This window comes from Oncorhynchus clarkii, chromosome 7 (genome assembly GCF_045791955.1).
Source record: "Oncorhynchus clarkii lewisi isolate Uvic-CL-2024 chromosome 7, UVic_Ocla_1.0, whole genome shotgun sequence".
In the NCBI taxonomy this organism is placed as follows: domain Eukaryota; kingdom Metazoa; phylum Chordata; class Actinopteri; order Salmoniformes; family Salmonidae; genus Oncorhynchus; species Oncorhynchus clarkii.
Genome location: NC_092153.1, coordinates 32750113 through 32771719, shown reverse-complemented (window position 1 = coordinate 32771719; position 21607 = coordinate 32750113). Strand labels below are relative to the sequence as shown.

The following is a 21607-nucleotide window of genomic DNA, read 5'->3' as shown; positions in this document are numbered from 1 at the left end:
TGTAAACAGATCAGTGCACAAACATTAGAGAGAAATAATTTGGACAATGCATATGGACAATTTCTGTGATATTTTATTTCAGCTCATGAAACATGGGAACAGCACTTTACATCTTGCAATCATAATTCTGTTCAGTGTAACTGGGAATCAAAACGTCATGCCCATTCTCCAATATTTCACAATAATACCTTGTGATCTTTTTGCATTCCCCCCCCCCCCCCCCATGGTCCAAATGTGGAATCTGTACCCTTGCCGATATCATGGACAGTAATGCTTTGAGAATATTCTAAGATTTGAAAATACACATTACCAGGCAACTCATTTTTTTCCTAATTACAATTTAGTTCAACTATGCTAGCCTATGGAGTCCCTTGGGAAACCCAACTACCGAACCATCTAATAATGGGATTTATGAATAAATGATCTGGGCTGCCGAAAGGACTGATCTCTCTATATCATATAGTGCATATCGGGAAAGTATTCAGACACCTTGACCTTTCCACATTTTGCTTCATACAGCCTTATTCTAAAATGGATTCAAACAAATCTCTCATCAATTCACCCATAATGACAAAACGCAAACAGGTTTTAAGAAATGTTTGCAAATTTATTACAAACACGAAACAAATATACCTTATTTACATAAGTATTCAGACCCTTTTATATGAGACTTGAAGTTGAGCTCAGGTGCATCCTGTTTCAATTGAACATCCTTGAGATGTTTCTAGAATTTGATTGGATTCCACCAATGGTAAATTCAATTGATTGGACATGATTTGGAAAGGTACACACACACACATGAGGTCGAAGGAATTGCCCGTAGAGCTCAGAGACAGGATGTGTCAAGGCAGAGATCTGGGGAAGGGTACCAAAGAAATGTCTGCATCATTGAAAGTTCCCAAGAACACAGTGGCCTCCATCATTCTTAATTGGAAGATGTTAAGAACCACTAAGACTATTCCTAGAGCTGGCCGCCAGGCCAAACTGAGCAATCGGGGGAGAAGGGCCTTGGTCAGGGATGTGACCAAGAACCTGACAGAGCTCAAGAGTTCCTCTGTGGAGTTGGTTGTCCTCCTGAAATGTTCTCCCATCTCTGCAACAGTCCACCAATCAGACCTTTATGGTATAGTGGCCAGATGGAAACCACTCCTCAGTAAAAGGCACATGACAGCTTGCTTGGAGTCTGCCAAAAGGACTCTCCGACCATGAGAAACAAGATTCTCTGGTCTGATGAAACCAAGATTGAACTCTTTGGTCTGAATGTCAAGCGTCACGTCTGGAGGAAAGCTGGCACCATCCCTATGGTGAATCATGGTGATGTTTTTCAGTGGCAGGGACTGGGAGACTAGTCAGGATCGAGGGAAAGATGAACGGAGCAAAGTACAGAGATCCTTGATGAAAACCTGCTCCAGAGCGCTCAGGACCTCTGACTAGGGCAAAGGTTCAACTTCCAACAGGACAACGACCCTAACCACACAGCCAAGACAATGTAGGAGTGGCTTGTTTCTGAATGTCCTTGAGTGGCCCAGCCAGAGCCCAGACTTGAATCCAATTGAATCTCTCTGGAGAGACCTGAAAATATCTGTGCAGCGACGCTCCCCATCCAACCTGACAGAGCTTGAGGGGATCTGCAGAGAAGAATGGGAGAAACTCCCCAAATACAGGTGTGCCAAGCTTGTAGCGTCATACCCAAGAACACTCAAGGCTGTAATCACTGCCAAAGGTGCTTCAACAAAAGTACTGAGTAGGGTCTGAATATACTTATGTAAATGTCATATCAGTTTCTATTTTTAATACATTTGCAAAAATATCTAAAAACCTGTTTTTGCTTTGTCATTATGGGGTATTGTGTGTAGATTGATGAGGGGAAACAAAATATTTAATCCATGTTAGAATAAGACTGGAACGTAACAAAATATGGAAAAAGTCAAGGGGTCTGAATAATTTCCAAATGCACTGTATAAACAACTTTTGGAAAGCTCATATTCTGAGCGAGCCATTAAAAAAGTATTGTCCACAAATCTAAGTGAATTTGAACAAAAAATATGACCTCGGCATCCTGCAATCCGAAACCATCAATTTATAGATTTTAAGTGTGTTCACAGACTGTATTTAACACAAAGGAAACGTTTTACGATGAAACAGGCCCCAACTCTCAACCGTGTCCCCTAAATCAGGTAGGCACATTCTTTCATATGATGTGGGAGTGCCCTGCAGTTAAATGCAGCTGGGACAAAGTTACAAAATGTATGTGCGTTATTTTAAATATTCAATGCTTTGCATATACTATATTACTTAACGATGATAGGTCCTTGGATCTCTCAATAAATCAGAGATGATCACTGCTGGCATGCAGCACTGCCGCAAAAAAAAAAGATATTGGCTCCTAAATGGCAATCACCTCTCTCTCCAAATTCCTCAGAAGATATACAGTTAATATTAGAAGTTATACCATTAGAATGATCTACAGTGATAATGAATGGTGCTAATTAAGAAACAATTGAGTCCTGGACAAATACACTTGACTCGAAAGAATAACCTCAGCTAAAACCCAACACATCCAAATAAACAATCTATAAAGTCCAAACATACAAACAGTATTACTTATTTTATTTTACATATTAAATGTATTGTTACTTGTTGGCTCTGTGTTATAATCATGGCGATTAATACTTTGCATTTGTGTTGCTTTTTATTTATTTTTTCTTATTGTTGATTGGCAGCCCACGGCTGGATGCAAGTTAACTATTCAATAATATGAATATATATGAATATACAGTGGGGAGAACAAGTATTTGATACACTGCCGATTTTGCAGGCTTTCCTATTTACAAAGCATGTAGAGGTCTGTATTTTTTTTATCATAGGTACACTTCAACTGTGAGAGACAGAATCTAAAACAAAAATCCAGAAAATCACATTGTATGATTTTTAAGCAATTCATTTGCATTTTATTGCATGACATAAGTATTTGATCACCTACCAACCAGTAAGAATTCCGGCTCTCACAGACCTGTTAGTTTTTCTTTAAGAAGCGCTCCTGTTCTCCACTCATTACCTGTATGAACTGCACCTGTTTGAACTCGTTACCTGTATAAAAGACACCTGTCCACACACTCAATCAAACAGACTCCAACCTCTCCACAATGGCCAAGACCAGAGAGCTGTGTAAGCACATCAGGGCTAAAATTGTAGACCTGCACAAGGCTCCCCACTGTATGTATTTTGCATGTAGCCCCCCCCACCCCCCCAAGAAAAAAAAAATGAATAAAGATTTGGTCACACAAAAAAACAAAGCAGAAAATGTAAACAGATGGCTTCCCCAAGATGAGGAAAACTTGAGCGGTGATGTTCAAACAATGTTCTCTCCATCGGCGTACATTCATGATCAGAACCAAAGATCCCAGAGTGCCCCATGATCCTTGGGTATTTTATTTTTTTTACCTTTATTTTGATTAGGGAGTCATTGCTGAAACCAAGTTTTTTTTTCCAGATGAGCCTTGTATAGCACAATACACATCAAAATACACAAAACACATTAAACTACACATTCATATATATCCATTTAAAATACACAACACACGAAAAGCAAAACACAACCAGAAAAAACAGACATTGTTCAGGAAAAAAGGTCCCCTAACAACTCAAAGGAATGTCTGAGCCCAGGCCCGGTAGCCCCTACATCTTTAGGTTAACATTTAGGTAAGGTATGGAATAAGTTTGAGCTTGGTCCTGAAGTCATTGGGAAGGGTGGCAGGTTGCCAGGTTACTTTACAGAACATGTCCTCCAGCTTTTGGCTTGTGTCAGTCAGACAACAAATGGACGAAAGATGAAGGGAACAGGCCTTTCTTGTTTGGCTGGCCCTCAACGTATCCATGCTGTGAGGACAAAATAACAAAATATTGATGGGTTGCACAAAAAAAATCTACCATTGACCCATCTACACCCCATTTGTATGTTTGTTAGTTCAGGTTGTCTGCTTTTGTGACTACGGGGGGAGATTCCATTGGAAAACCAGGCCTATTGAGTATCCAGAGGAAGAGGAAGCTGTTTATCCTACAGCCCTCCTATATAGGGTTTCTGGCATAGTTATATCACAACTCTAGAAGATAAAGAATACAATGGACATTATATCCTGTCAGACCTGGGTTCTAATACTGTTTCAAATATTCTCAATTACTTTCACATTTGAAAAGACAAGTAGTTGAATATTGGAATGTATTTGGAAATACACACGGACACTGACTCAAATACAGTCCCATGCTTTTAACCCATTTATTTGCTTTTACAAATAACCATTCAAAAACTCTAATAAAAGTATTTATTTGTTTGGAAATACTAAAATATACAGAAAAAAGTATTTTGAATACCAGATACTCAAATACACATGTATTTGAACCCAGGTCTGTATCCTGTATGAAAGGGGATCTTTGGGTTGGACTAGACATTCTATACTTGTCTTTCCATCTTACTCTTGTTTTCTTTCTTAACTATTCAATCCACATTGCAGAAGTTCAGCTTTAGCTTTAAACTATGCATACGTCAGCTCAATCTGAAATTACTTTAACATTTTTCATTCGGAATCTGTAACTCTTCTGTTAAAAAAAAAGAAAAAGTATGTGAACACCCCTTGAAATTAGTGGACACCCTTTCAGCTATTTCAGCCACACCCATTGCTGATAGGTGTATAAAATCAAGCACACAACCATGCGACCTCCATAGATAAACATTGTCAGTTGAATAGCCCGTACTGAAGAGTTCATTGACTTTCAACGTGGTTCCGTCATAGGATGCCACCTTTCCAACAAGTTATTTCCTCACATTTCTGCCCTGCTAAAGCTGCCCCGGTCAACTGTAAGTGCTGTTATTGTGAAGTGGAAACGTCGAGGAGCAACAATGGCTCAGCCGCGAAGTGATAGGCCACACAAGCTCACAGAACAGGACCGCTCTGTGCTGAAACGCGTTGCGCTTAAAAATCATCTGTCCTCGGTTGCAGCACTCATTACCGAGTTCCAAACTGCCTCTGGAAGCAATTTCAGCACAATAACTGTTACTCAGGAGCTTCATGAATGGGTTTTCATGGCCTAGCAGCTGCGCACAAGCCTAAGATCACCATCCACAATGCCAAGCGTCAGCTGGAGTGGTGTAAAGCTTGCCGCCATTGGACTCTAGAGCAGTGGAAGCTCGTTTTCTGGAGTGATAAATCACGCTTCATCAACTGGCAGTCCGACGGACTAATTTGGGTTTGGTGGATGCCAGGAGAACGCTACCTGCCCAAATGCCCCTTAGTTCCAGTGAAGGGAAATCTTAACGCTACAGCATACAATGACATTCTAGACGATTCTGTGCTTCCAACTTTGTGGCAACAGTTTGGGGAAGGCCCTTTCCTGTTTCAGCATAATGCCCCTGTAAAAAGTGAGGTCTATACAGAAATGTTTTTTCAAGATCAATGTGGAATAAATTAACTGGCCTGCACAGAGCCCTGACCACAACCCCATCGAACACCTTTGGGATGAATTGGAATGACGACTGTGAACCAGGCCTAATTGCCCAACATCAGTGCCCAACTAATGCTCTTTTGGCTGAATGAAAGCAAGTCCCAGCAGCAATGAATCAACATCTAGTGGAAAGCCTTCCCTGAAGAGTGGGGGCTGTTACAGCAGCAAAGGGGGGACAAACTCCATATTACTACCCATGATTTTGGAATGAGATGTTCAGGTGTCCACATACTCTTGGCCATGTAGTGTATTTCTTCGCCAGCGCAATCTGTAGGATATTGTCGAGGGTCAAAACCTAATCTGGAAGGCATTATGAGGGCCTTGTTGGATGTTTTGTCGACGACTCATTGATGCAGATATGGAGACTGAATGAAACAAGGTCAACGGAGAGGAATCTGGCCGAACCAATTCCAGCTGTCCCGCTGTCCGTCTGCGAACTATTCACCTTGTTTCGCAAACTGAGAAGCATCTTTTTTGGATGTCCATCTCCTTACTCAATCAGTAAATGATTCTGTCAATTATCAAACAGATACAATAGTTGACAGGAAAGGGAAACTTGTGATTTGAACAGGGATTTTTGTCACAATTCACAAGGATTTACTGTAAATCACTTGGCTTTTTACAGACAGAAGAAATATGATACTGGAGGTAACAACAGTAAAAGTCTGAGGGCCCAGTGTTTTTGTACAAATGTGACGGAGTGTTACAGTTTGGAAACAAGATTGACCCCCCTGGCTCTCTAATGGTGCATGTTGGATTGTAAACCTTGGGATTATTTACACAACAGAAACAAAATAAAGGTACAGGTTGCACATTTTGTTTACTATTTCAATTAAGCTGTTGCCCCAAAACGTTGAACCTACACACTGAAGAAGGCCTACTGCCAAAACAGATTTGTGGAGGGTAATCTGATACTAAATCTGTGTCTGAGGGCAACTTCTACCTGTAACTGAGAGGTACCTACCCACCAATCAGCATCGTCCTCTCCAAGCACAACCAATACCTCGCCCTCGTTGAAAGTGAGCTCATCATGGTGGTCACCCACACAGCCATAGATGGCTTGGACCCGCATCACTTTTGGCTTGGGCTGGAAAACAAGCAGATAGAGACAACAGCACTAGTGAGTGAAAACACCACACCAGTAAGTAAATAAAAACATTACACCATCCCTAAGGGTGACTAAGCCAAACCTGTGCTTAACCAAAAATAAAATATTTGTTCCGAGGGGGTGTATGGTGTATGATGTAGTAATGATTCAGGGAAAATGTCAAAATGTCTAATTTTAGGGGCCTCCCGGGTGGCGCAGTGGTTAAGGGCGCTGTACTGCAGCGCCAGCTGTGCCATCAGAGTTCCTGTGTTCCCGCCCAGGCTCTGTCGTAACCGGCCGCGACCGGGAGGTCCGTGGGGCGACGCACAATTGGCCTAGCGTCGCCCGGGTTAGGGAGGGCTTGGTCGGTAGGGGTGTCCTTGTCTCATCGCGCACCAGCGACTCCTGCGGCGGGCTGGGCGCAGTGTGCGCTAACCAAGGTGGCCAGGTGCACAGTGTTTCCTCCGGCGCAAAAAAAAAAAGACATGTCAAATTTTTCTGTCATTAGAGTAAGTAAAGATATCAGACTGAGCATCTAATCCTGGTGTGGTGATTAAAACTTGCCAACTATTTGCCGGAGCCTTTGCGTCACAGCAGATAGAGCTATTGCCAATTTGAAGTATCCAAGGCCTGCTTGCCTAAAAAACACATTGGCTGGCCTTTGGACGTATACAGTAAAAATCAAACTTAAATATAGTCTGCTATGCCTTGACCTCCACTATAAATGGAAATACCAACCAAATCAAACAATTGTTGATGAAAATTAAACTTTGGCGCGGGGGGGATTAATGAAAATGAATTGTTGTCCTCCCTAACAAAAATAATGTAAGGAAAAGAGTCAGCCTGCCCCCTCTCACCAGTGCTCTCCTTGGCATGGGGTGTGGGGGATCGCCTTGGTGGGAGGAGGCCCCATTGGACTGCAGGCTGATGGAGCGGGGGGCCATGGGGGAGTTTAGAGGAGGGTGTCTGCTGCTGCGCTGAGGCATCTGATAGACAAAGTGGGACTTTTTGCTCTTTCCATCTGTGCGGAATCCTAGGGGGCACAAAGGGGAGAGCGATCAATAAGACACTCGCCCGTTATGTCTGTGAAATAAATGTGGTTGAATTCTATGTAGAGAGCATACTATGGAGAATGATCATGTGTAGTTTTACAACTACCAACCACTTCAAGAAAAAGGTGTTACCCAATGTTGCTCCTGAAAAAGATGTGCTTTCATATGTGTGATACAAAAATAAGTAAAATAGATTCAATCTGTAAAATATAGATAGAATACTTTACCTCTCTCTGGCAGTTCAGATAGGGAGTTGAGGGCAGTCACAGAGTATTTTGGAGACCCTGAGCTGAAATGGACAGGGAAAGACAATGTATACAGTAGTTGGCACAGTGTTATGACAGAATAAATTGATGTATCTGGTGATAGTTCCTGAATGTAGTTTACGATGGCTCAATCAGTAAGGCTGGTCTGAATGGCTTGCTCCATTTAATTTCATACAGCATTACGACCAGGACTTTCCTGAATTGGATCCTTTGTTCCTACCCCCTAGGGGAATTGAAGCTGCTCCTCTGGAATAAGGTATTCAGAGTGGACTTGTAGTCCGACTCAGGAGGTGTGCACACCATCCACCTCTTCCGAGTATATTACTAACAAATTATTTCAGTCTCTAGATAATAAAGTAGACGAGATCAGGGCGAGGAATTCCTTCCAGAGACACAACATACACAACATACTCTGTTTCATGGAAACATGGCTCTCTCGGGATATACTGTCCCAGTCAATATACCCAGCTGGGTTCTCAGTACATCGCACTGACAGGACTTTTATACAAACTGGAAACCACATATCCTGAGGCCGCATTTATTGTAGCTGGGGATTTTAAAGGAAATTTGAGGGAAATGCTACCGAAGATCTACCAACACATTGACTGTAGTACTCGCTCTGGAAAAACATTGGACCACTGCTACACACCTTTTTGAAATGCCTACAAGGCCCTCCCCCGCCCTCCCTTCGGCAAATCTGATCCCGACTCCATTTTGCTCCTCCCTTCCTATAGGCAGAAACTCAAAGAGGATGTACATGTGCTAAGGTCTATTCAATGCTGGTCTGACCAATCGGAATCCATGCTTCAAGATTGTTTTGGTCACGAGGAATGGGATATGTTCCGGGTAGCCTGAGAATAACATAGACAAATACACGGATACGGTGACATAGTTTATCAGGAAGTGTATAGGAGATGTTGTACCCACTGTGACTATTAAAACCTACCCAAACCAGAAACCGTGGATAAATGTCAGCATTCGCGCAAAACTGAAAGTGCAAACCACTGCATTTAATCATGGCAAGGTGACTAGGAATATGGCCGAATACAAACAGTGTAGTTATTCCCGCCGTAATGCAATAAAACAGGCAAAACGTCAGTACAGAGAGACAAAGGGGAGTCGCAATTCAACAGCTCAGACAAGAGACTAAGGGCCTACAGACAATTACGGACTACAAAGGGAAAACCAGCCACGTCGCAGACACCGACATCTTGCTTCCAGACAAGCTAAACACCTTCTTCACCGGCTTTGAGAATAACATAGTGCCACCGACGCGACCCGCTACCAAGGACCGTGGGCTCTCCCTCTTCGTGGTCGACATGAGTAAGACATTTAAGCGTATTAACCCTCGCAATGCTACCGGCCCAGACAGCATCCCCAGCCGCATCCTCAGAGCATGCTCAGACCAGCTGGCTGGAGTGTTTACGGACATATTCAATCTCTCCCAGTCTGCTGTCCCCACTTGCTTCAAGATGTCCACCATTGTTCCTGTACCCAAGAAAGCAAAGGTAACTGAACTGAATGACTATTGCCCCGTAGCACTCACTTTAATCACATCACCTCAACCTTATCTGACACCAAAGACCCACTTCTGCATACCGCCCCAATAGATCCACAGACGATGTAATCGCCATCGCTCTGCACACTGCCATTTCCCATCTGGACAAGGGGAATACCTATGTAAGAATTCTGTTCACTGACTATAGCTCAGCATTTAACACAATAGTACACTCCAAGCTCAACATTAAGCTCGGGGGCCTGGGTCTGAACTCCACCCTGTGCAACTGGGTCCTGGACTTCCTGACGGGCTGCCCCCAGGCTGTGAAGGTAGGAAACAACACCTTTTTTTTTTCACCTTTATTTAACCAGGTAGGCTAGTTGAGAACAAGTTCTCATTTGCAACTGCGACCTGGCCAAGATAAGGCATAGCAGTGTGAACAGACAACACAGAGTTACACATGGAGTAAACAATTAACAAGTCAATAACACAGTAGAAAAAAGGGGAGTCTATATATACATTGTGTGCAAAAGGCATGAGAAGGTAGGCAAATAATTACAATTATGCAGATTAACACTGGAGTGATAAATGATCAGATGGTTATGTACAGGATATTGGTGTGCAAAAGAGCAGAAAAATAAATAAATAAAAACAGTATGGGGATGAGGTAGGTGAAAATGGGTGGGCTATTTACCAATAGACTATGTACAGCTGCAGCGATCGGTTAGCTGCTCAGATAGCAGATGTTTGAAGTTGGTGAGGGAGATAAACGGTTGAAAAGCATGCATTTGGTTTTACTAGCGTTTAAGAGCAGTTGGAGGCCACGGAAGGAGTGCTGTATGGCATTGAAGCTTGTTTGGAGGTTAGATAGCACAGTGTCCAAGGACGGGCCAGAAGTATATAGAATGGTGTCGTCTGCGTAGAGGTGGATCAGGGAATCGCCCGCAGCATGAGAAACATCATTGATATATACAGAGAAAAGAGTCGGCCCGAGAATTGAACCCTGTGGCACCCCCATAGAGACTGCCAGAGGACCGGACAGCATGCCCTCCGATTTGACACACTGAACTCTGTCTGCAAAGTAATTGGTGAACCAGGCAAGGCAGTCATCCGAAAAACCGAGGCTACTGAGTCTGCCGATAAGAATACGGTGATTGACAGAGTCGAAAGCCTTGGCAAGGTCTATGAAGACGGCTGCACAGTACTGTCTTTTATCGATGGCGGTTATGATATCGTTTAGTACCTTGAGCGTGGCTGAGGTACACCCGTGACCGGCTCGGAAACCAGATTGCACAGCGGAGAAGGTACGGTGGGATTCAAGATGGTCAGTGACCTGTTTGTTGACTTGGCTTTCGAAGACCTTAGATAGGCAGGGCAGGATGGATATAGGTCTGTAACAGTTTGGGTCCAGGGTGTCGCCCCCTTTGAAGAGGGGGATGACTGCGGCAGCTTTCCAATCCTTGGGGATCTCAGACGATATGAAAGAGAGGTTGAACAGGCTGGTAATAGGGGTTGCGACAATGGCGGCGGATAGTTTCAGGAATAGAGGGTCCAGATTGTCAAGCCCAGCTGATTTGTACGGGTCCAGGTTTTGCAGCTCTTTCAGAACATCTGCTATCTGGATTTGGGTAAAGGAGAACCTGGAGAGGCTTGGGCAAGTAGCTGCGAGGGGGGGGGGGCTGTTGGCCGAGGTTGGAGTAGCCAGGCGGAAGGCATGGCCAGCCGTTGAGAAATGCTTGTTGAAGTTTTTGATAATCATGGATTTATCGGTGGTGACCGTGTTACCTAGCCTCAGTGCAGTGGGCAGCTGGGAGGAGGTGCTCTTGTTCTCCATGGACTTCACAGTGTCCCAGAACTTTTTGGAGTTGGAGCTACAGGATGCAAACTTCTGCCTGAAGAAGTTGGCTTTAGCTTTCCTGACTGACTGTGTGTATTGGTTCCTGACTTCCCTGAACAGTTGCATATCGCGGGGACTATTCGATGTTAGTGCAGTCCGCCACAGGATGTTTTTGTGCTGGTCGAGGGCAGTCAGGTCTGGAGTGAACCAGGGGCTATATCTGTTCTTAGTTCTGCATTTTTTGAACGGAGCATGCTTATCTAAAATGGTGAGGAAGTTACTTTTAAAGAAAGACCAGGCATCCTCAACTGACCCCCATTTCACTGATCCTCAACACAGGGTCCCCACAAAGGTGGGTGCTCAGCCCCCTCCTGTACTCCCTGTTCACCCATGACTGCATGGCCACTCACACCTCCAACTCAATCATCAAGTTTGTAGGCCTGATTACCATCAATGACGAGACAGCCTACAGGGAGAAGGTGAGGGCCCTGGGAAAGTGGTGCCAGGAAAATAACCTCTCACTCAAAGTCAACATAACAAAGAAGCTGATCGTGGAGTTCAGGAAACAGCAGAGGGAGCTCCACGCCCCTATCCACATCAACGGGACCGCAGTGGAGAAGAAGGAAAACTTCAAGTTCCTTGGCATACACATCACTGACGATATGAAATGGTCCACCCACACAGACAGTATGCTAAAGAAGGTGCAACAACGCCTCTTCAACCTCAGGAGGCTGAAGAAATTTGTCTTGGCCCCTAAACACTCAAAAATGTTAACAGATTCACAATTGAGAGTATCCTGTCAGGCTGTATCAACGCCTGAGATGGCAACTGCATCGCCCGCAACCGCAGGGCTCTCCAGAGGGTGGTGCGGTCTGCCCAACGCATCACCGGGGGAAAACTACCTGCAATCCCAGGACATCTACAGCACCCAATGTCACAGGAAGGCCAAAAAGATCATCAAAGACATCAATCACCCGAGCCACGGCCTGTTCACCCCGCTATCATCCAGAAGGCGAGGTCAGTACAGGTGCATCAAAGCTGGGACAGAGACTGAAAACAGCTTCTATCTCAAGGCAATCAAACTGTTAAATAGCCATCGCTAGCTGGCTTCCACCCAGTTACGCAACCCTGCACCTTCGAGGCTGCAGCCCTATATAGAATTGGAATCACTGGTCACTTTAATAATGTTTACATACTGCTTTACTCATCTCATATGTACAGTCGTGACCAAAAGTTTTGAGAAAGACACAAATATTAATTTTCACAAAAGTCTGCTGCCTCAGTTTGTATGATGGCAATTTGCATATACTCCAGAATGTTATGAAGAGTGATCAGATGAATTGCAATTAATTGCAAAGTCCCTCTTTGCCATGCAAATGAACTGAATTCCCCAAAAACATTTCCACTGCATTTCAGCCCTGCCACAAAAGGACCAGTTGACATCCTGTCAGTGATTCTCTCGTTAACACAGGTATGGGTGTTGAGGAGGACAAGGCTGGAAATCACTCAGTCATGCTGATTGAGTTTGAATAATAGACTGGAAGCTTCAAAAGGAGGTTGGTGCTTGGAATCATTGTTCGTCCTCTGTCAGCCATGGTTGCCTGCAAGGAAACACATGCCGTCATCATTGCTTTGCACAAAAAGGGCTTCCCAGGCAAGGATATTGCTGCCAGTAATATTGCACATAAATCAACCATTTATCGGATCATCAAGAACTTCAAGGAGAGCGGTTCAATTATTGTGAAGGCGGCTTCAGGGTGCCCAAGAAAGTCCAGCAACCACCAGCACCGTCTCCTAAATTTGATTCAGCTGCGGGATCGGGGCACCACCAGTACACAGCTTGCTCAGGAATGGCAGTAGGCAGGTGTGAGTGCATCTGCACGCACAGTGAGGCGAAGACTTTTGGAGGATGGCCTCGTGTCAAGAAGGGCAGCAAAGAAGCCACTTCTCTCCAGGAAAAACATCAGGGACAGACTGATATTCTGCAAAAGGTACAGGGATTGGACTGCTGAGGACTGGTGTATCCGGTTGTTTGGGGCATCCGGAAAAAAAGCTTGTCCGGAGAAGACAAGGTGAGCGCTACCATCAGACATATGTCATGCCAACAGTAAAGCATTCTGAAACCATTCATGTTTGGGGTTGCTTCTCAGCCAAGGGAGTGGGCTCACTCACAATTTTGCCATGAAGAACGGTACCAACACATCCCCCGAGAGAAACTTCTCCCAACCATCCAGGAACAGTTTGGTGATGAACAATGCCTTTTCCAGCATGATGGAGCACCTTGCCAATAAGGCAAAAGTGATAACTCAGTGCCTCGGGGAACAAAACATCGATATTTTGGGTGCATGGCCAGGAAACACCCCAGACCTTAATCCCATTGAGAACTTGTGGTTAATGCTCAAGAGGTGGGTGGACAAACAAAAACCCACAAATTCTGACAAACTCCAAGCACTGATTATGCAAGAATGGGCTGCCATCAGTCAGGATGTGGCCCAGAAGTTAATTGACAGCATGCCAGGGCGGATTGCAGAGGACTTGAAAAAGAAGGGTCAACACTGCAAATATTGACTCTTTGCATCAACTTCATGTAATTGTAAATTGCCTTTGACACTTATGAAATGCTTGTAATTATACCATAGTAACATCTGACAAAAATATCTAAAGAAACTGAAGCAGCAAACTTTGTGGAAATTAATATTTGTGTCATTCTCAAAACTTTTGGCAATGACTGTACAGTACCAGTCAAAAGTTTGGACACTTTATTTTTTTTACTATTTTCTACATTGTTGTCACGACTTCTGCCGAAGTCGAAGCCTCTCCTTGTTCAGGCGGTGCTCAGCGGTCGACGTCACCGGTCTTCTAGCCATAATTGATCAATTTTTCATTTTCCATTGGTTTTGTCTTGTCTTCCTACACAGCTGGTTTCAATCCCATTCATTACCTGTTGTGTATTTAACCCTCTGTTTCCCCTCATGTATTTGTCAGAGATTGTTTGTTTGTTCAGTGTTGTGCTGTTTGTATTGGAGCGCGACGGGTCCTCGTACCCACTTTGTCTTATTGTTATTTAGTGTTGGAGTTAGGTTTCATTTATTGTTATTAAACAACTCCATTTCATTCAGTTTGATACTCCTGCACCTGACTTCCCTGCCACCTGTACACACAACTCTGACAATTGTAGAATAATAGTAAAGACATCAAAACTATGAAATAAAGAACGGAATCATGTAGTAACCAAAAAAGTGCTAAACATAACAAAATATATTTTATATTTGAGATTCTTCAAAGTAGCCTCCCTTTGCCTTGACAGCTTTGCACATTATTTATTTAACCTTTATTTAACTAGGCAAGTCAGAAGAACAAATTGTTATTTACAATGATGGACTACCCCGGCCAAACCCTAACGCGGACGATGCTGGGCCAATTGTGCCCCGCCCTATGGGACTTCCAATCACGGCAGGTTGTGATACAGACTGGAATCGAACCAGGGTCTGTAGTGATGCCTATAGGATTGAGATGCAGTGCCTTAGAGCGCTGCGCCTATCGGGAGCCCTAAAACTTGTGTTTTTTTCTCAAACAGCTTCATGAGCTAGTCAACTGGAATGCATTTCAATTAACAGGTGTGCCTTGTTAAAAGTTCATTTGTGCGATTTCTTTCCTTCTTAATGCGTTTAAGGCAATCAGTTTTGTTGTTACAAGGTAGGGGTGGTATACAGAATATAGCCCTATTTTGTAAAAGACCAAGTCCATATTATGGCAAGAACAGCTCAAATAAGCAAAGAGCAGTCCATCATTACTTTAACACATGAAGGTCAGTCAATCTGGAAAATTTCAGGAACTTTGAATGTTTCTTCAAGTGCAGTCGCAAAAACCATCAACTGCAATGATGAAACTGTCTCTCATGAGGACCGCCACAGGAAAAGAAGACCCAGAGTTCCCTTTGCTGCAGAGGATAAGTTCATTAGAGTTACCAGCCTTCAGAAATTGCAGACCAAATAAATGCTTCACAGAGTTCAAGTAATAGACACATCTCAACATCAACAATTCAGAGGAGACTGTGTAAATCAGGCCCCCATGGTCGAATTGCTGCAAAGAAACCACTACCAAAGGACTCCAATCAGAAGAAGAGACTTGCTTGGGCCAAGAAACACGAGCAATGGACATTAGACCAGTGTAAATCGGTCCTTCTTTCTGATGAGTCCAAATTTTAGATTTATGTTTCAAACAGCCACGTCTTTGTGAGACGCAGAGTAGACGAAAGGATGATCTCCGCATCTGTGGTTCGCATGGTGAAGCATGGAGGTGGTGGTGTGGGATTGCTTTTCTGGTGACAAAGCCAGTGATTTATTTAGAATTCAAGGTACACATAACCAGCATGGCTACCACAGCATTCTGCAGCAATATGCCATCCCATCTGGTTTGCGCTTAGTGGAACTATCATTTGTTTTTCAACAGGACAAGGAACCAACACCTCCAGGCTGTGTAAGGGCTATTTGACCAAGAAGGACAGTAATGGAGTGCTGCATCAGATGATCTGGCCTCCACAATGACCCAACCTCAACCCAATTGAGATGGTTTGGGATGAGTTGGACCGCAGAGTGAAGGAAAAGCAGCCAACAAGTGCTCAACATATGTGGGAACTCCTTCAAGACTGTTGGAAAAGCATTACAGGTGAAGCTGGTTGAGAGAAGACCAAGACTGTGCAAAGCTGTCATCAAGGCAAAGGGTGGCTACTTTAAAGAAACTAAGATATAAAATATATTTGGATTTGTTTAACACTTCTTTGGTTACTACATGATTCCATATGAGTTATTTCGTAGTTGTGATGTCTACAATGTAGAAAATCATTAAAAAATAAAAAATAAAGAAAAACCCTTGAATGAATAGGTGTCCAAACTTTTGACTGGTACTGTATATACTTTATTCTATTTTACTGTATTTTAGTTAATGCCACTCTGACATTGCTCAATCTAATATATATACAGTGGGGCAAAAAAGTATTTAGTCAGCCACCAATTGTGTAAGTTCTCCCACTTAAAAAGATGAGAGAGGCCTGTAATTTTCATCATAGGTACACTTCAACTATGACAGACAAAATGAGAAAAAAAATCTAGAAAATCACATTGTAGGATTTTTAATGAATTTATTTGCAAATTATGGTGGAAAATAAGTATCTGGTCACTTACAAACAAGCAAGATTTCTGGCTCTCACAGACCTGTAACTTCTTCTTTAAGAGGCTCCTCTGTCCTCCACTTGTTACCTGTATTAATGGCACCTGTTTGAACTTGTTATCAGTATAAAAGACACCTGTCCACAACCTCAAACAGTCACACTCCAAACTCCACTATGGCCAAGACCAAAGAGCTGTCAAAGGACACCAGAAACAAAATTGTAGACCTGCACCAGGCTGGGAAGACTGAATCTGCAATAGGTAAGCAGCTTGGTTTGAAGAAATTAACTGTGGGAGCAATTATTAGGAAATGGAAGACATACAAGACCACTGATAATCTCCCTCGATCTGGGGTTCCACGCAAGATCTCACCCGTGGGGTCAAAATGATCACAAGAACGGTGAGCAAAAATCCCAGAACCACACGGGGGGACCTAGTGAATGACCTGCAGAGAGCTGGGACCAAAGTGACAAAGCCTACCATCAGCAAGGGCATTGAAGATGAAACGTTTCTGGGTCTTTCAGCATGACAATGATCCCAAACACACCACCCGGGCAACGAAGGAGTTGCTTCGTAAGAAGCCTTTCAAGGTTCTGGAGTGGCCTAGCCAGTCTCCAGATCTCAACCCCATAGAAAATCTTTGGAGGGAGTTGAAAGTCTGTGTTGCCCATCAACAGCCCAAAAACATCACTGCTCTAGAGGAGATCTGCATGGAGGAATGGGCCAAATACCAGCAACAGTGTGTGAAAACCTTGTGAAGACTTACAGAAAATGTTTGACCTCTGTCATTGCCAACAAAGGGTATATAACAAAGTATTGAGATAAACTTTTGTTATTGACCAAATACTTATTTTCTACCATAATTTACAAATAAATTCATTAAAAATCCTACAATGTGATTTTCGGGATTTTCTTTTCATTTTGTCTGTCATAGTTGAAGTGTACCTATGATGAAAATCACAGGCCTCTCTCATCTTTTTAAGTGGGAGAACTAACTACTTTTTTGCCCCACTGTATTTCATAATTCCATTATTTTACTTTTAGATGTGTGTGTATTGTTGTGAATTGTTAGTTACTACTGCACTGTTGGCGCTAGGAACACAAGCATTTCGCTACACCCGCAATAACATCTGCTTAATATGTGCATGTGACCAATAAAATGTCATTTGACTTATAGCAAGCATAATATAATTGACATTTTCTGTTCTACGGGCATGTTGTGGAAATGTATACAAATGTATCATCAGCATAGCGTAATGTCTCTTCTCTTCTATTAGCCACGTAGAGAATGTCACCTATCTACCTTATAGCTTATGAGCATGGTAAAATCACATACATTCCTCACATTTGCTGTTTAACCTATGGGTACACTCTTGCAATTATTAACTTTCTCTCTCTCTCAACCAATGAGCGTAAATCTTGGGATACAGTTACAGTAAATTCGGAAAGTATACAGACTGCTTGACTTTTTCCACATTTTGTTACGTTACAGCCTTATTCTAAAATTGATTAAATATTTTTTTCCCCTCATCAATCTACACACAATACCTTATAATGAGTACTTTGTTGAATCACCTTTGGCAATGATTACAGCCTTGTGTCTTCTTGGGTACGACGCTACAAGCTTGGCACACCTGTATGAGGAGTTTCCCCCAGTCCTCTCTGCAGATCCTCTCAAGCTCTGTCAGGTTGGTTGGAGAGCTTCGCAGCTATTTTCAGGTCTCTCCGGAGATGTTTGATAGGGTTCAAGTCTGGGTTCTGGCTGGGCCACTCAAGGACATTCAGAGACTTGTTCCGAAGACACTCCTGTGTTGTCTTGCCTGTTGGAAGGTGAACCTTCACCTCAGTCTGAGGTCCTGAGCGCTCTGGAACAGGTTTTCATCAAGGATCTCTCTGTAATTTGCTCCCTTCATCTTTCCCTCGGTCCTGACTAGTCTCCTAGTCCCGCCGCTGAAAATCATCCCCAAAGCATGATGCTGCCATGATCATGCTTCACCGTAGGGATGGTGCCAGGTTTCCTCCAGACGTGACGCTTGGTATTCTGGCCAAAGAGGTCAATCTTGATTTCATCAGACCAGAGAATCTTGTTTCTCATGATCTGAGTCCTTTAGGTGCCTTTTTGACAAACTCCAAGAGGGCTGTCATGCACCTTTTACTGAGGAGTGGCTTCCATCTCACCACTCTACCATAAGTGGAGTGGTGCAGAGATGGTTGTCCTTCTGGAAGGTTCTCCCATCTCCACAGAGGAACTCTTGAGGTCTGTCATCGGGTTCTGGGTCACCTCCCTGGCCAAGGCCCTTCTCGGCCAATTGCTCAGTTCAGCCGGGCAGCCAGCTCTAGGAAGAGTCTTATTCCACTTAAGAATGATGGAGGCCACTGTATTCTTGGGGACCTTTAACCTCTCTGGGATATGTGGGACAGTAGCGTCCCACTTCGCCAACAGCCAGTGAAAGTGCAGGGCGCCAAATTCAAAACAACAAAAATCTCATAATTACAATTCCTCAAGCATACAAGTATTTTACACCACTTTAAAGATACATTTCTCGTTAATCCAGCAACAGTATCTGATTTCAAAAAGGCTTTACAGTGAAAGCACCACAAATGATTATGTTAGGTCACCACCAACTCGCAGAAAAACACAGCCATTTTTCCAGACAAAGAGAGGAGTCACAAAAAGCACAAATAGAGATACAATTAATCACTAACCTTTGATGATCTTTATCAGATGACACTCATAGGACTTCATGTTACACAATACATGTATGTTTTGTTCACTAAAGTGCATATATCAAAAAATCTCATTTTACATTGGCGCATTACGTTCAGTAGTTCTAAAACATGCAGTGATTTTGCATAGATCCACATCAATTTACAGAAATACTAAATTTGTCTCTTTTCGCATGCCATATGAGTTCTGTTATACTCACAGACATCATTCAAACCGTTTTAGAAACTTCAGAGTGTTTTCTATCCAATACTACTAATAATATGCATATATTAGCATCTGGGACAGAGTAGCAGGCAGTTTACTCTGGGTACCTTATTCATCCAAGCTACTCAATACTGCCCCCCTGTCACCAAGAAGTTAATGCTGCAGAAATGTTTTGGTATCCTTCCCAGATCTGTGCCTCGACACAATCCTTTCTCGGAGCTCTACAGACAATTCCTTCGACCCCATGGCTTGGTTTTTGCTCTGACATGTACTGTCAACTGTGGGAACTTATATAGACAGGTGTGCGCCTTTCCAAATCATGTCCAATCAATTGAATTTACCACAGGTGGAATCCAATTATGTTGTAGAAACATCTCAAGGATGATCAATGGAAACAGGATGCACCGGAGCTCAATTTCGAGTCTCATAGCAAAGGGTCTGAATACTTATTGTAAATAAGGTATTTCTGTTATTAATTTTCATTACAGTTGCAAAAAGTTTTTTAAATATGTAGATTGATGAGGGAAAAAACTATTTAATCAATTTTAAGGCTGTAACGTAACAAAATGTGGAAAAAGTCAAAGGGTCTGAATATTTTCCAAAAGCACTGTATATGTCAAACTTACCCATGTTCTCTTACTTGCTGTTTTAAAGGAAAACCTACCGAAAACCCTCCAACTTTCCACCACCACCAGCTAAGACCCGTAATTGGATCTCCTTTCTCCCTTCGTTTAAAAAAAAAAAAAATCAGATATAGGGATAGCTGCCATGAAAACATTCCCTCAGAGACGAGGCCAATCCCCAAACTATTTTAATAAACTTTCATATTGCATTTTGTCTCTGCTGTTCACTCAGTTAAGCCTTAAACACCACTCTGTAGGGTATCACCATGGTGTAGCTGGAGGACAGCTAGCTTCCGTCCTCCTCTGGGTACATTGACTTCAATACAAAACCTAGGAGACTCATGGTTCTCACCCCCTTCCATAGACTTACGACAACTTCCGGAGGACGTCCTCCAACCTATCAGAGCTCTTGCAGCATGAACTGACATGTTGTCCACCAATCAAAGGATCAGAAATGAATCTAGTACTGAAAGCATAAGCTACAGCTAGCTAGCACTGCAGTGCATAAAATGTGGTGAGTAGTTGACTCAAAGAGAGAAAGACAATAGTTGAACAGTTTTTAACAATTTAATTTCTTCCAAAATGAAGGAGAAGCAAGGGAGAAAGAGATTGTCCTTCATTTTCAGTTTCACTTACTTAGCTAGAAAATGAAGATAGCTAGTTTAGCCTACTGAAACACCCTACTCAAAACAGAGGGATGCTATGTTAGCTAGATGGCTATGACTATCCAAGTTAAGGTAAGCTTTTGGTTTTTACTAATTTATTGCCACCGGGGCCAGCCAGCGTAACTGCTTACTGACTGTACTCTGTAATGTTACTGCATGATTGTAGCGGGTTTACTACGTGTTAGTTATATTAGCTATGCTGACTATGACGTTACTTTAGCTAATATGGTGACCACAATGTATGCTGTGTGTAGCGGTTTGGCTTGGAAGGTTTATTTTGCTTGGTCACACAGCTGATGTGTTGTGCATTGAAGTCCACATGAGAAGGTGAGAGGAGACTGCATAGATGTGAGAAGGCATACAACGTGGCTGCTATGAAAGTGAACTGTGTTTACACGTGATCAGGGGTGTATTCATTCTGCCGATTATGTTGAAAAAAGTTTATTTAACCGAAGCAAACGGAACTAAATGGGGATAAGCACTGTCTGTCCATGTGTCACCTCAAATGTGTCTCTTGACCTGTATGCACCTACGTTATAAACTTTAATTCATAGGCTAGGTTGTAGCAACCTCATGAGTATAGGGTGTGACGCTTGGCATTCAGGCCAAAGAGTTAAATCTTGGTTTTGTCAGACCAAAGTATCGTGTTTCTCATGGTCTGAGTCCTTTAGGTGCCTTTAGGCAAACTCCAAGTGGGCTGTCATGCACCTTTTACTAAGGAGTGGCTTTTGTCTGGCCACTCTACCATAAAGGCCTGATTTGTGGAGTGCTGCAGAGATGGTTATCCTTCTGGAAGGTTCTCCCATCTCCACAGAGGAACTCAGTGTGACCATCGGGGTCTTGGTTACCTCCCTGGCCAAGGCTCTTCTCCCCCGATTGCACCAAGACTCTAGGAAGAGTCTTAGTGTTTACAAAAATCTTCCATTTAAGAGTAAAATTCAAGTATCATGTAGTAGCCTAAACTTATCGCTGTTACATTG

The 21607-nt window shown here is 43.0% G+C and overlaps 1 protein-coding gene across 1 annotated transcript in view; it reads right to left on the bottom strand.

The window, feature by feature from the left end:
- Positions 1 to 2689: 2689 nt before the first annotated feature.
- The window catches only part of LOC139413202 (un-named sa1614), a 106835-nt gene continuing 87917 nt past the window's right edge, over positions 2690 to 21607 (bottom strand). The window contains exons 25-28 of the mRNA XM_071160311.1: positions 7866 to 7927; positions 7444 to 7619; positions 6464 to 6586; positions 2690 to 3879 (exon numbers count right to left, since the gene is read on the bottom strand). Coding sequence (XP_071016412.1) covers positions 3805 to 3879; positions 6464 to 6586; positions 7444 to 7619; positions 7866 to 7927 — 436 coding nt within the window. The 3' untranslated portion in view covers positions 2690 to 3804. The remainder of the gene's footprint in view (positions 3880 to 6463; positions 6587 to 7443; positions 7620 to 7865; positions 7928 to 21607) is intronic.